We start from the raw sequence: 15,831 nt of genomic DNA on the forward strand, positions 1-15,831 counted from the left end.
GGCGGCAGCGGCCGGGGGAGGCTAGAGCTGTGTCTGCGCGGGCGGCAAGCAACGGCTGAAGCGGCGGCGGCGGTAGCGTGGGTTGGGCTCAAGCAGACGGCCGCACCTCAGACTCCCTGGAGCGGGAGCCCACGCGGGCGGGCTCCTGAAACAAAGAGCAGCGGGAGTCCAGACGCCGCGGGTGGGCGGTCAGCCGGTCAACACCGAGCCCGCCAGCGGCTGCCCGCGCTAGCCCGGAGCGCGGCCGCTCGGCGCGGCCTGAGGGCGGGAAGATGCCGCGCGTCGTCCCCGACCAGAGAAGCAAGTTCGAGAACGAGGAGTTCTTCAGGAAGCTGAGCCGCGAGTGTGAGGTGAGGCGGGCGGGAGGCGCGGAGGCCTTGGCGCGCCCCGAGTGGGCCCGGGCGGAGAAAAGTTTAGTTTGAGCGGCTTGGTTCCCGGGGAGCCCGAGGCGGCGAGCCGGCCGAGGGGTAATCTCACCCCGGCAGCAGTCCGCCCACAGACTCTGCTTGCCCTTATCGGAGCCGCGGGGAGCGGGCGGGCGCCGCCGCGGATTTGCCTCCTGATTTCGGGCCATCTCTGCCCTGCAGATTAAGTACACGGGCTTCAGGGACCGGCCTCACGAGGAGCGCCAGACACGCTTCCAGAACGCCTGCCGCGACGGCCGCTCGGAGATCGTAAGTCTGCGGGCCCGGGGACGCGGGGAGGCCGCGGGGGGACCCAGGCGCGCGCCACTCACTTGTTGCGCGCGGCCCGGGCGGGTTCCGGACGGCGCCGCGGACGCTGCGGCTCCCGGAACTGAGCGGGCGCAGGCTCACTTCCTAGTCCGGATTCGAATGGCAAAAAAAAAAAAAAAAAAAAAAAAAAAAAAAAAAGCCGACGCCGGCGGCTCGGGCGGCCCTCGGGCGGGCACGCGTTCCTTCGCCTTGACGGGCTGCGATGGTCCGTGGTTCCCAGAGCAGGCTCGGCTCTCCGAGGGGAGCTCAAACCCGAGCCTGGCAAGCGTCATCGCCCAGTCTGTGACCTCGATCGGGGATCGGAGTGTTTGTCGGAAGAATACACCCGTTCGTGAAAAGAATCACTTGGGGTCAGCGATAGTTTGTTTCTGAGAAGCGAGATTGGCAAATCTATATGTGAAGATATCTCCCCATACAGCCGAGAGTAAATCTACTCCACTTATCTGTTGCCCTAATAGCAGAGGGGGGTAAAAAGGGCCCCGGAGGATGGACCATTTTCTTTTCTTAGAATGTTAAGAGTCTGAAAGAAACGTCTGTTTTCCTCTTTCTAACCTAAACATGTCCCTCTTAGTATTGGAGTCCCTAAAGAATTGCCTTGTTCTACGAAACCAAACCCATGTTGATTTAGAGCCGCCTGCTTTATGTTTGAAAACTACTACTCATACAGCCCTGGGTCGAAAAATATTAGTGACCTAGTTCCTCTCCTGGCTGTTAGTTGTCCGCTTCAGATGTTTTGGTTAGGAAGCAACAAAGGGAAGAAACTGGAGGAAAGAGAATTTTAGGTTTTTAGTTTTCGGTTTTTTGGTTTTGTTTTAGTGGAAACAATGTAATGGAATCTTGGTATTTGCTCAGTGACAGGCTCATTGCCTTATCCCAAACTTGAAGCAAAGGTACAATTTGAATGAATACAGGTTAACAGTACAAGACTATTGGCGAGTGTATTCTCTTCCCCACACAAGTTTTTTTCATTGAAATATAATTCACATATCATGAACTCAACTTTGGATCACTGAAGCCAGATTAATTTTTTTTAATTTTTTTTTATTTTCGAGACAGGGTTTCTCCGTAGCTTTTGGTTCCTGTCCTGGAACTAGCTCTTCTAGACCAGGCTGGCCTCGAACTCACAGAGATCCGCCTGCCTCTGCCTCTGCCTCCCAAGTGCTGGGATTAAAGGCGTGCGCCACCACTGCCCGACTAGATTTATTTTTTAAAGTTTTTTTTTAGTATTTAAAATGAAGGCTCTTGGAATTGAATTGATACTGAGATGGCACTAGATGCATCAAGAACTATAGAATAATTTGATCAGTAAAGTGTTTGATGAAAGAAAGCCTACCGCTTCCAATCCATATCTGGCTTCTTGAGTAGTTGTGATAGTTACATGCTTGCAAAAGCATTAGAAATGCTTTTCAGCGTGATTCCTGGGTGGTAGAAGAAAATCCTCAGTTGGTCCAGTGATGATGGCATCCTTTGCCTGCATTTCGGAAGCAAGAGGTGGGGATTTCTTGGATGTTTTCCAATGATAAATGTAAAAAATAAGATACAAATAAAATAAACTATTGTTTAAAGCTAAGTTGTTTTTTAATGTAGTGATGCTTAGTCAGGATTTATTTATTTATTTGTCCTATCAGAGTTTGGTGCATGTAATTATAAATTGGGCATATGATTCTAGACACAGTATATCTAAACAGCTGTATTTTAATGTTGTGAAATAGCAGTGTTACGGCTTGCAGTATTTGTCATAAGTTTCTTCTAGAATGAATTACACATTCTAGGCTCTTAAGTATTTGGCCCTACAAGTTTTATTTTTCTGTTTTTCTTTGAGAAAGGTCATATGTAACCTAGGCTGGCAATATATAGCCTTGGATGAATTTATTCTCCAGCTTGGATCTCCCAAGTCCTAGATTACAGTTGTTTGCCATGCATGGTACAACTGAGAAGCACCCTAGTTCCTTAAAGATTTAATAAGCTTTGTTTTTCTCTGAAAATTTTTCAAGAAAGATAGATTGAGCCAGATGGTGGTGGTGCATGCTTCTTTAATCCCAGCAAGGCCTGGTCTACAGATCAAGTTCCAGGACAGCAAGGGATATACAGAGAAACCCTGTCTCGAAACAAAAAGAGAAGGGGAGAGAGAGAGAGAAAAAATGTTTTTATTCCATACTCTCAGTCTTTTTTTGAGGTTATAATTCATTTTTCCCTTCCCTTTTTTTTTCCTGCTCTCATGCTTTCCCATATATACCCCTCCCCACTTTCCTTTAAATTCGTAGCCTTTTTTCATTTCATTCATATATATATATATATATTTCAATATAAATATATATTTCTAAATATAACCTTTTCAGCCCATACAATATTATTTATGTATGTTTTCAGGGCTGACCATTTGGCACTGGACAGCCAATTTGGTGTGCTCTTCCCAAGGGAAGACCACTTCTCCGGATCCCAGCTTCCCCCATTTGTCTCACTTCTTTGTGTAGGGTTGCGGCCCAGTGGGCTTTTCCCAGTCCAGTTTGGCATGTCCAGTGTCATCCTTGTTCGGTTAGTCATGTTGGTGAGACTTCATGAGTATAGCTTCTGACATTACCGGAGACAGTCTCAGCAAATTCCCTGCTCTCTGGCTCTTAAACAATCTTTCTACCCCTTCAGTGTTCCCTGAGGCTTAGGTGCAGGAATGTTTTATAAATGTATCCATTGGTACTAGGCTCCACGACAAGTAATTAATTTTTATTTTTTTTTAATATTTATTAATTCAGTGGAGGAGGCAGTATGTGTGCCATGGTGAGTGAAGGTCAAAGGGTAACCTAGAGAAATTGGCTCTTTCCTTCACCATGTGGGTCCCAGGGTTTGGATTTATGTTGTCAGGGTTGGGTATGTAAATAATTTTACCTTCTCATTGGTCCTTTGTTAACTAATTTAATTATTTTTATTTGGGAAGGAATTTCACATTTCCTTCTCTTTCTGGTTTTTACCTTTTAATTAATTGTTTCCTATTCTCCCCACCTAGTACTAAGAATTGTCCTAAGGTCTTGAGCATGCTATGCAAGTTGTATATATAACTGAACTGTATGTAGCCTTTTGAAAAAGTTTTATTTTAGGCTTTGAAAGAGGTTCTTACTAAGTTGCTTTGAACTTGTGATCTTTGTGCTTTCTGACACAGGATTATGTTTCTTTCATTTATTTTTGACGGATCAGGAGCAGCAGGCAGACTATCAAGTAGCCCAGGCTAGCCTCATATTCAGTATGTTGCTGAGGATGACCTTAAATTGATTCTTTTGCCTCCTGTATAAGTACAGGACTCTATGGGCTAGGGCTGTTCTAGCCTGTGGTTGAGGTCAAGCCTACCCTCCAAAGAAAACTTGCAGGACCTGTAGCTCACAGAAATAGAGGTCATACTCTTGAGTATCTTCTAAGTAAATTTTTTTTTGTTTTGTATCAAAAATATTTGATTATCTGAATTTTGAATTTAGAGGTTATATAATTTAATGCCTGAAATTTATATCTTCTGAACTGATTGTGGTGGAACTTGCTTTGTTGACCAAGTTGACTTTGAATGCAGAGATCCACCTGCCTCTGCATCTTGAGTGCTAGGACTAAAGGTGTGCGTCACCATGCCTGGTTATTAATTCTTAGAGTAAGCTTTTTGGAAATGTCTTTAATACTAACAGTACAGGGAATAATTATGAGAGAAAATGAGAGTTATGATTCTACTATGAGAAGTTAGAGAAGCAGAAACTTTTCTTTTTTTGAATATCCCATTTTTTGTGTGTACACACATTCATGCAGGCGCTCACTCTTGCATGAGTGGTGTGCTTGTGGAAGTCAGGACAGTTGAACTGAAATCAGCGCTCTTTCCACCGTCTGGACAATGGCAGTGAATCAGGTCGGCAGGCTTGTGCTGCAGCACCTTTATCCACTGAGCCGCCTCCCAGGTCCCATTTTGTTTTTTGTTTTTTGGGGGTTTTTGTTTTGTTTTGTTTTTTTAATTTATTTATTTTTATTCTTTTTTAATTAAAATTTCAACCTGCTCCTCGTTTCCCATTTCCCTCCCCCCTCCCACATATTGCCCCCTCCCCCCACTCCACTCCCCTATCCCCACTCCTCTTTTCCTCCCCCCACTCCATTCCCCCTCCCTCTCGATACTGAAGTGTTTTGAGGCAAAAACTCACTTAATACGGGCTAGCCTTGGAACTTCTGATCCTCCTGCCTCTGCTGCTTGACTGCTGTAATTACCGGTGTGAGCAACACCCACCTTAGGAAGTCTGAGGTTGCCATTCAAACAGGATGTGAGGTAATAGGATCTGCAGTGTCTTAGCACAGAGCTGATTTAGGGCACTAGTGGTTGAAGGATTTGCCTCTTAGTAAACACAGCTGTCAACAAACATGCCTCCTGGGCTGGATTTAACCTGCCAATTCTCGGTTCTGAAAATGTTCTCTAAGGCCAAGAAAGTTAGCCCTCAGTAATTTCTCTTTGGCTGTGTCTAAGCTTTGTGCCTGCAGTCTCAGTGCTGGCGAAACTAAGTGAACAAGATGACCTAGACCCTCAAGTGTGAAGACAACCTGGGCAGTCTCCAAAGACAAAAGCTCCTGTCACAAAAGCTCGTGACCACTCCTGCATGTAATCCCAGCACATGGGTACTTGATTGAGACAGGAGGACTGCCTGGAATTTGAACAGCCTGGCCTCTGTGCTGAGTTTTAGGGCATCTTGTGGAGAGAGATTATTTCTCTTATATTATTCAGCACACATTTATATAATGCTTACTGGTACTTTTTGAACCAACTTAATAAGGAAACTGAAGTATGCCTTCAGTCATACAGCCTAGGCAGATTTCCTTCTAGAATTCTGGTTTTCGTTTTGGGAGGGGATGGGGTTGGGCAGGGTCTCATGGAGCCCTGGTTGGTTTTAAACTTAATATGCAACCAAAGATGAACTTGAATTCATGAATCTGCTTTTCATTTGAACTTGTGCTGGTAGAGCTTTTATGGGTAAAACTTACCCGACCCGGTTGAGAGATTGAGCAGTTAGGCTGATGAAATGTACCTATAGTGCCAGTAATAGAAATAAATAGGAGGTGAGAGAGCAAAAGGGTTGGTTAAGGCCATCTTGGGCCATATAATGGGACCCCTTTCTTCTCTTTCCCCTCCTCCTCCTCCTCTTCTCCTGCTGCTGCTGCTGCCTGCATGTATTCCTGCAGAGAGGTCACCAGATCTCATTATAGATGGTTGTGAGCCACTATGTGGGTGCTGGGAATGAACTCAGGACCTCTGAAAGAGCAGCCAGTGCTCTTAACTTCTGAGCCATCTCTCCAGCCCCCGGGACCCTTTCTAAAGTTGTTATTCCTCAGGGGAACTGATGAATTTATCATCTAGTAGCTTTGAGCATGTCCCCCGAATGTGAGCCCTTGCTTTCAAATGAAGGTTATGTTTTAGAAATAATTGATGCTTCAGAATTTAATTAGCAAAATAAAACTATGCTTCTAGCAAAGAGGAGTTCATACACAGATGACTTTAAAACTTTAATTTATGTATATGGGTGTTTTACCTTCATGTATGTCTATGCCCTATGTGATGTGCCTGGTGCCCACAGAGGTCAGGAGGGCATTGGATCCCTGGGAAGTTGAGGTGCAGATGATTGTGGGCCTCCATAAGGATGCTGAGAATTGAACTCCAGCCCTTTGAAAGAATAGCCATTGTTCTTAAGACTGAACTGTCTCTCCAGTCCCTAAAATGATTTTCCCCCAAGTCAGGGTCTCACTATATAGCTCTGGCTATCCTGGAACACAAATCTGCCTGTTCTGTCTCCCAAGTGCTGGGATTAAGGGCATGTGCCATTATGCTTAGCTTAAAATGTCGGGTTGGTGTTTTTAGTTTTTGTTTTTGATTTTGATTTTTTGCTTTGTTTTGGTTTTATTTTTCTAGACAGGGTTGGGTTTCAAAGCTGGGCGTCAGGTCTGTGCCATGCTGCCTGACATGTGTCAGGACACTCCTGTTTTTGTTCTTGTTTTTATTTCAAGGATCCCTGTATGCAAGTCTGTGCACCATGTGTGTGCAGTTCCCACAGAGGCTTGAGAGGGCATAGGATCCCCTGGAACTAGAGTTACAGATGTTGGGAGCTGCAAGGTGGGTGCTGGGAATCAAACCTGGGTCCTCTGCAAGAGCAGCCAGTGCTCTAATGTTGGACCATTGATCCAGATCAAAATGTGGTTTTTTTAAGAAAAATACTATTTTTACTTATTTCTTTCTAAATCTCTTGGAAAGGGGAATGATGGTATTTTTGGATTTTGTTTTATGTGGGGAAGGAAATAAGAGTTAAATTGCTCAGAGGCTACATAAAATATTTTTTGATGATGGTTTTAGATTGTTCTACATATTGAGCTGTACTATCTAACGTTTCTTCCTCCCTCCCTCCCTCCCTCCCTCCCTCCCTCCCTCCCTCCCTCCCTCCCTCTTTCTTTCTTTCTTTTTTGAGCCAGGGTCTCTTGTGTAGCCCTGGATGTCCTGGAACTCACTATATAGACCAGGCTGATCTCGAACTCAGCTCACAAAGCTCCACCTGCTCCACCTGCCTCTGCCCCTGAGTGCTGCTAGAATCAGAGGGTGTGCCTCCTAGTACTTTGTTTTTTCATTGGCTTTGGAACTCATGCTTTAAAATGTACTTAAATACTGCAGGTTTTTAAAATGACCCACACATGGTTGCATGAGCCAAAGAAGCAAGAAAAAATAAAATCTCATTTGTACAACTTTAAATTATGTTATTCTTAAAAATTCAAAATCATGGGTGATTTGAAAATAAAATTTTATATCCAGGGATAGAGGTTTTGGTTAGACACGAGCAATGTGAGTTCCTAACGTCAGCAAAAAAATGACCTGAAAGAACGTATTGATTCCATGTCTGATTTTATATTTAAGCAGCCAATGGCAAATGCCCTTAAAATGGAATCAGATGTTTGTAACTTAATACTTAAGAAAAATGATGAGTGCATGTTTTTTACTTTTAAGTATTCTCAGTGCTGCCTGGCTTAAGACATAAACTGATGTAAAAATAAATGACTGCCTGCATAATTTATGTGATGTCCTGCTCCTGATCCTGTTTGTATTGATTTTTCTAAAAGGCTTTTGTGGCCACAGGAACCAATCTGTCTCTCCAGTTTTTTCCGGCCAGCTGGCAGGGAGAACAGCGACAAACACCTAGCCGGGAATATGTCGACCTAGAAAGAGAAGCAGGCAAGGTAGGAGATATCTTTGCTATTTAAAGTATTGTGAATTGTTTTATTATTGTCTCATTACTTGCATTTTAATAAGGAGATTATTAGTCTGACTACCCAGATGTATGGTCAGATTTGTTAAAAGAATGTAAAATGATTTTAATGACTTTTATAAAATTTAATTCCTAATTATATATATAATAATTATCAAGAGAAATTCTAACTTACAGGAAAATATTCTACATTTAATAGTCAAATTTTGATTTCTTTAAATGTTAGTACAAAATTTTTTGTCTGTACTAAAATATATTATGATAGTCTGAAGTGAAGGAGAAAAAATGGAGGAAAAGTGTATGTTTAAAATTCGTTTTAAAAAATTAAATGCTTATTTATAAACAAGTTATAGGTATTTTATTAATATAACAGTTGATTTTAAGAACATCATAAGCATCATAAGAAAACATCTACTTGAAAATATTTTCTATTTAATTAAAGGAAAACTTTCTGGGAATTCAAATAAATGCTTTACAATTTTTATATTAGAAGTGAGGTTAAAGTTATAAAAATAGGTAGAAATGTTTACACTGATACACTGATAACTTAAAAATCTATGATATGTTACTTGATAAAAATTTAATAAATAATATTTTAGATTGATCTTTGATCAAAGAATCACCTTCAAAGAATTAAAAAAAATTTTTAAATCAACTTATCTTATAAACTTTTGTATCCAGTTGTATACTTGTTTTTTTTTTCCTGCTATCTCTTTAGAATGGTTTTGTTGGTGTTTGGGGGTTTTGCTTGTTTGATTTCTAGGACTTTTTTGGTTTTGTTTTGACACGGAGGAATGGTCTCTTGTAGCAATGGCTGACCTAGAATTCTTTGATCCTTCTGACTCTACCTTGGACTGCCAGGGTTACAGGTGTGTGCCACCACACCCAGCTTGTAGTATGTTACCATACCTGTTTCTAGCAACTTGCTAAATTTTGCTGAATTATTTTCCTAAGTGTCATCACCATCACCGTTGTGTGGCTTGGCAGATTTGGCCTCTTTAGTTTGGGGGCAGTTCTTGGACTTCTTAATGGATTCTGGGTCAGCCTAGCTACAATGAGACCCTGTCTCAAAACAAAACAATGCTGGTCCAATGGCTCTGCAGGTAAAAATGTGTGCCTGGCAACCTTGATGACCTGATTTGGATCCTCAGAATCTATTGTGGCTGTTATCAAAGGTTCAGCAGTCCTACCACAAGGTGGGAGATAGAGTCCAGAGGAACTACCAGAAGCTAGTGGATATCACAGTCACAGACACAACAGGAAAGACCCTGACTAAAAACAAAAATAGAAGGAAAGAGCTGGTCCTGAAGAACTGTCCTCTGGTGTTCAGACACATCTGCACCCCCATCACACACAAATAATAAAATAACTCTTTAAAAAAATGAAAAACAACAACTGAAAAGAATTAGCAGCATATAAACACTAATTAAAAGATTTATCTTTTCAAAGATCTATTATGTTTAGTGTTCTGCCTACATGTATACTTGCAGACCAGAAGAGGGCACCAGATCTCACTGTAGACGGTTGTGAGCACCATGTGCTTGCTGGGAATTGAACTCAGGACCTCTGGAAGAGCAGCTCTTAACCCCTGCTCCATCTCTCCAGCCCCAGATTTACCTGTTTTATGTACAGTGAAAGATTTTGTTTAGATTTGTTCTTTTTGTTTTGTTTTGTTTTTAGAGACAGGGTTTCTCTGTGTGTAGCTCTGACTGTCCTGGTCCTGTGTAGACCAGTCTAACCTCGAACTCACAGAGATTTACCTGCCTCTGCCACCTGAGTGCTGAGATTAAAAGTGTGTGCCTTCACCACCCGACTGGATTTGATTTTATTCAGTCATTTATTTGTTTGTTTATTTATTTATTGGCTTGTCGAGACATGGTTTCTTTGTAGCTTTGGAGCCTGTCCTGGAACTAGCTCTTGTAGACCAGGCTGGCCTTGAACTCACAGAGATCTGCCTGCCTCTGCCTCCCAAGTGCTGGGATTAAAGGTGTATGCCACCACTGCCTGGCTACTCATTGTTTTTTAAATCCTGCAGTCTTTCCCTTTTCAATCTAAAGATTAACTAGTTGCCCATAAAAGATCAAATCTAGGCCAGGCGATGGTGGTGCATACCTTTAATCCCAGCACTCAGAAGGCAGAGGCAGGTGGATCTTGTGATTTGGAGGCCAGCCTGGTCTACAAGATCTAGTTCCGGGATAGGCTCCGAAGCTACAGAGAAACCCTATCTCCAAAAAACAAAACAAACAAACAAACAAAAAAAAAAAAGGAGTAGTTGTTACATAATATTCTTTCTTGTGTACTAACTTTAATTGGAAAATTAAACTTACTACTTAAAATCTTTCAATTTCAGTAGCAAATGATAAAACTAGTACAAGGTATCAAAAAATTTACATATTACTAATTCTGGTTTTAGAAGTTTGATTTTCTAAAAGAAGGATAGATGGTAAATATTTTCAGTTTTGCAGGCTTGTGCTCTCTATTGCAGCTTTTTACCCTAGTTGTAGTGTCAAAAGAGCTGAACAGGTGAGTAGGGATATATTCCAAGAATGTGGTAATGCTAGCCAAAAATCAGTATTTTTTTATATATATAAATTGTGTTTACGTATAGATGACAGACCTTTCATCTATAGTTTTACCAACACCTATACTCACCAAAAAAAAAAGAAAGAAAGAAAGAAAAAGGCAGAAAACAAACAAAACCCTTTTGACCTATTGCTGCACACTGCTAAGGTAAAGTACTCCAGTTGATTTAAGAAAGGAATACTAGCCGGGCGGTGGTGGCGCACGCCTTTAATCCCAGCACTCGGGAGGCAGAGGCAGGCGGATCTCTGTGAGTTCGAGACCAGCCTGGTCTACAAGAGCTAGTTCCAGGACAGGCTCCAAAACCACAGAGAAACCCTGTCTCGAAAAACCAAAAAAAAAAAAAAGAAAGGAATACTAACTTAGGTGCTCTCATCCATTGCATTCAGACTGTGGGATCTTATATTTTCTTTCTTCCTTTTTATGCTTTGTTGTTATCTGTAGACTTTCTGTCTCCACAGGCCTAAGGCTGACTACCAAACAATTTGAAGAATTTTCCCAAATGTTAATTATTTGCCAATGTTAATTCTTATTTTTATCAGATACCAAATGAGTATCATCTCATGTTTTTTCCACCTAGTTTGAACTCCTGATCCTCCTGCCTGTACTTGATTGCAGGTGTGTAAATTCCTTTGCTTTAACCTAGTTACCTCCCAATCCTCTTGTTTCTCTTAACTGGTAAGTGACCAGGAACATTTGCAGTTTTAAATAGGTGGTGTTGGTAGAGAAGCAACCTAAAGAAGGTTAGGAGACGATGTGCCGTGGAGGCGTCTAGGGGAACATTGTAAAGGACCATGTGCTGCATACTATATAGTTGGCAAGCAGGCCGGTGTAGCTAGAGGACACAGTAAAAGATGAGACAAGGGAAATAAAGCAAGGAGCTGATTAGTTTGACCATGGTAGACAATTATAATGACTTGATTTTTTTCAAGACAGTTTCTCTGAAGCCCTGGCTATCCTGAAGCTCACTCTGTAGAGCAGGCTGACGTAGAACTCAGAGATCTGCCTGCCTCTGCCTTCTGAGTGCTGGCTTTAAAGGTGTGCAGCATCACCTCCTGAATTGACAGACTTTTTTAAAAAAGGACTATGCTTTTATTATATTTCTATTTGTGTATATACATGTGTAAGGTTGTGGAAATTTGTTCTTTATGTTGAATGTAGGGATTAAACTATATTTAATAGGCTTCACAGCAAGTATTTTTAACCATTGAACTGTCTCACTTGCCCAAAGATGTTGTTCTTTTTTAGTTTTTAAATTTCCCCTGGTTTATTTGTTTTAGTTTTTAAAGTCAGGGTCTCACATAGCTCAGACTGATTATAACTTTTCTATATAGCTGAGATTAGCCTTGAACTTCTACTCTTCCCTCAGCCTCCAATATTCTGGGTGTGTGAACCAGTACACCTGGCTTGACACCGCCTTTTATTCTGAGTGCAACTGAGAGTGATGTCAGGGTTCCAAGCAGATGAATGATATGGTTTGTGTTAGGTTCTGACAGATTCACTCTGTATTCTAGGTTGATAATAGATTATAAAGGCCACAGTGAAGTAGGGAAACCAGTTTGGCTATTGAAGTAATCTTGGCAAGGTGATGGTGGTGCAATGAGAGGTGAAAGTATTCTGAAATAAAACCATCTGAGTTTGTTTGTAAATTGGATGTAGTGGGTGGGAAAGAGTGCTAAGAACAGCTCCACCTCTTTGGCGAGAACAACTGGAAATGTGGGGCTGCCACCATCTGAGATGGGAAGGGCTGCAGATAAAGGAAAAAGCAGGTTTGCTCAGTTTAAGACATGTGATGATAGCTTTTTTTAGCTTCTGTTTCCTTACTGCCTACTCTGAACTCCCAAAGCTAACAAATTGATCCTTCATCTGTTTATCTCAAGAGTTCAGTTGAAAAGAATCAACTTTATTGAAATATAGCTTAAATATAATAAAATGCACTACTTTAATAGCATAATTTTTACTTTAACAAATGTATGCATATACATAAATGTACTATGATTAAGGTAATGTTTAGCCACTCCAAAGGTTTTCTCAGGCTTCTTTACACAAATCTGGGATCGTTGTACCTTTATGGCTCTGGGTCAGGTTCTCTTTTGAGATCACATTCACACTGTTAGATAGGACTGGACAGTCTCTGAAGACTTGTCTAGAGCCAAAGGATGTACTTCTAAGCTCATACGACTTCTGTTCGAAGATGTGTGCTTTTCTGTGCTGAAAAAAATGAATGAAGTCACCATGCTTTTTATGACTACTTCTCCGAGTCATTTGTGTCTCATTTGGTTTATTAGCAGCTAGTCACTAAGTCTAGGCCACATTCAACAGAGAAGGGGATTATTACACTTGGGTATGAATACCAGGATGATGGGATCATTGACCATGTTGGAGCCCAGCCACAATAATAATTGTTAAATTTACTGAATTCAAAACAGCTTACAATGTTAGTAAAAAAGAAACTATTTTTTATTCAAAACAGTAGTTTTGTGATTTAAGAAAATGGCTTCAGAAAGTAGCCCCTTTTATTCATTCTTTTGCTTATGTGATAGCAAGAGTATTTTTACCTAGGCCTGTTAGTGAAGGTCAATAATCACAGCTTCTCAGGAGGTCTAAGTAGGAGTATCAAAAATTCAAGGCCTTCTTCACCTACCAAGTGAGTTCAAGGCCAGCCTGGGCAACTTAGGGAAACCTTGTCTCAAAATATAAGGCAAAAAAAGGCTGGGAATGGAGATCAGTGTTAGAGCTTTTGCCTAGCACTTGTGAAGCCCTAGGTTCAAACCCCCCCACACACTCAATTTCCCCCCCCCCAAACTAAGGATTTTGATTTTTTGTTTTGTTTTATTTTTTCCAAGCCAAAGGTCTTTAATAAGGAAGGTCTCTTAGCAGGCTATTACCTAAACATAGGTGCTTTATGTAAGATCAAGATAGAGCATAATATTGTTAAAGAATTTGAAAATTTTAAGAAAGGATAGGCTGCCCTGTAACTCATCATATGAATCAGTTTGGCCTTGAAACAAACAAACAAAAAGATGTATATGGGTGTTTTACCTGCTTGTAAGTTTTTTTCACCCTGTATGTGACTGGGGCCCATGGAAGAGGCCAAAAGAGGGCATTGGATTCCCAGGAACTGGAGTCATAGAAGATTATGAGCTGCTACATGGGTACAAGGAATTGAACCTGGGTCCTCTGGAAGAATAGTCAGCCCCATTTGAAACAGTTGTCTACTTGAACTGTTTGTATTTGGCATGTCATTGGTTTTGTGTTTTGTTTGTTTTGGATGGTGCCCATGGAACCCAGAGCCTTGCATGGGTTACTCAAGTACTCTACTACTGAGATGTGTTCCTAGCCCTTATCTTGGTTCTTAGAGTCTTTCAGGGAAGATTTAAAATACTACAGCCTAGTAGAAAGGTAGAGTCAATGCATTTGTATAATTTATAAGTGGTAAGCAGAATATTCCTCATGTGAGGATTAAATGAAGTACCAGAAAATAATTTGAAATTTGAATTGTTTCGAGACTAGTCTCCTATAGCACAAGTTGGTCTTGAACTCGTGTTTATTCTGCTTCTACCTCCCATTGTTGCACAGATTACAGGTTTATGCCAGTATGCCCAGCAATGAAAATGCGTCTTAAATTGGAACCCCCTATCCAAAGTTAGGCTATTAGATTGTTTTATAGGTAAGATTGTAACTGAATAATAGTGTTAATGCTGTAGTATGGCTTGGTAAGTTATTTCAGGTAGGCCCACAATGCTGCTGGAATACTTCATCTTTCCCTAGTAGTCCATCTTGCTATATTATACACCTTGGCAACCAAGATGTTTTTAATTCTTCTTTAAACTGCTTCCTTGTAATTTAGCCGTCAAAAGACAGCTAATGAAAAGCAACTTATCAGAACTTAAATCATTCTTAAATTGAAATTATATAGACTCATCTTAATTCCTTTGCTCCTTCCTCTTAGGACTTTCCAATTACATTTTATTTCAAATGAATGTGAATGGTTTTGGTTGACCATAATTAATAGTCTTGAATGATCACATTAATGGTTTTTTTTTTCATGTATTCTGTTTGACTCTATATGGTAATTGTATGGTCTAAGTTAGTCTAAATAGTATGAAAGCTGATTTCAAAAATTAAAAAATGAACTTTTGTTTACTGTTGGTTGACCCTGTACTGATCCTATGAAAAATGAGTATTCTATTTTTGTCTGGGCTCAGGAAGAGAAAGGTTTAACTCTTTTCTAAAAAGTAATTTTCAGGGCTGCGCATGGTCCTACCTTTTTTCTTTTCTTTTTCTTTTTCTATCTTGAGACAGGGTCTCATTATGTAGCTCTAGCTGTCCCCAAACTCAGAGATCTGCCTGACTCTGCCGCCCAACTGCCAGGATTAAAGGTGTGCACCGTCACACCCGTCATAAGATACTTTGATCCTCTTTCCTTAGCCTTTCAAGTGTTGGGATTATAGGCTTGCCAATTCTTATAAAGGTAGAATAGCAAAGTGGTTTTTAACTGAATTTTATTTAGTGGATGAAGAAATTTTTGAGCAGGCTCCTCTGTTTAAGATATATTACCTCTTATTTTCCCTCTTTTCCTCCCAATTTTTAATGTGTCTGTCTGTCTGTGCCGGGCAACTTGTGGGCGTAGGTTTTCTTTCTTCCACCATGTGGGTTCTAGGGATTGTACTCAGATTGCCAGGCTTGGCAGCAGTTGTTCTTACAAGTGAGCCATCTTGCCAGCCCCGATTAAACAATTTCTACTTAGACTAATACAGACTAATATTTTAACTTAAAAATCATGTATATTTCATAATATGGGTATGGCTAGTCCATAAATATGTACTAGGGACTCACAGGAGGAAAAGACTGTGGTGTTTATATATGGACATGGAAAGGGACTCTCATTTTCAGACGAAGTTCTTGGAAGAGGATGAGCTGGAGGAATCTCAGAATGCAACTGCATTCATTTGGCTCTGTCCAGATGCTTAAGCGCTCTCGGGCAACAGCTGATGACGCTTCCACGTTACAGCACTACTGCTACTGCCACTCTTCTAACTCAAAAGCCTAATAAGCTTTGCACTTAGAAAGAAAATGCATTGAAATCAAGTAAAAATAATTGTTTAGAAAGGATATTAGTGATGTGTTTGTACAGTTTTTGATTTTGAAAAGTATACAGATCTTATATTATTAATGGTGGTGGTGGGCTTTGGTTTTTGTGACGTGGTCTCATATATCTCAGGCTGGCATTGAACTAGCTAAGTATAGAAGGGTGTGATCCA

The 15,831-nt window shown here is 40.9% G+C and overlaps 1 protein-coding gene across 2 annotated transcripts in view; it reads left to right on the forward strand.

The window, feature by feature from the left end:
- Window positions 1-15,831, forward strand: part of Cbfb (core-binding factor subunit beta) — a 48,946-nt gene continuing 33,115 nt past the window's right edge. For both annotated transcript variants that reach the window (XM_057754398.1, XM_057754397.1), the window contains exons 1-3: window positions 1-350; window positions 588-674; window positions 7,842-7,958. In XM_057754398.1, coding sequence (XP_057610381.1) covers window positions 273-350; window positions 588-674; window positions 7,842-7,958 — 282 coding nt within the window. In that variant the 5' untranslated portion in view covers window positions 1-272. The remainder of the gene's footprint in view (window positions 351-587; window positions 675-7,841; window positions 7,959-15,831) is intronic.

This window comes from Chionomys nivalis, chromosome 21 (genome assembly GCF_950005125.1).
Source record: "Chionomys nivalis chromosome 21, mChiNiv1.1, whole genome shotgun sequence".
In the NCBI taxonomy this organism is placed as follows: Eukaryota; Metazoa; Chordata; class Mammalia; order Rodentia; family Cricetidae; genus Chionomys; species Chionomys nivalis.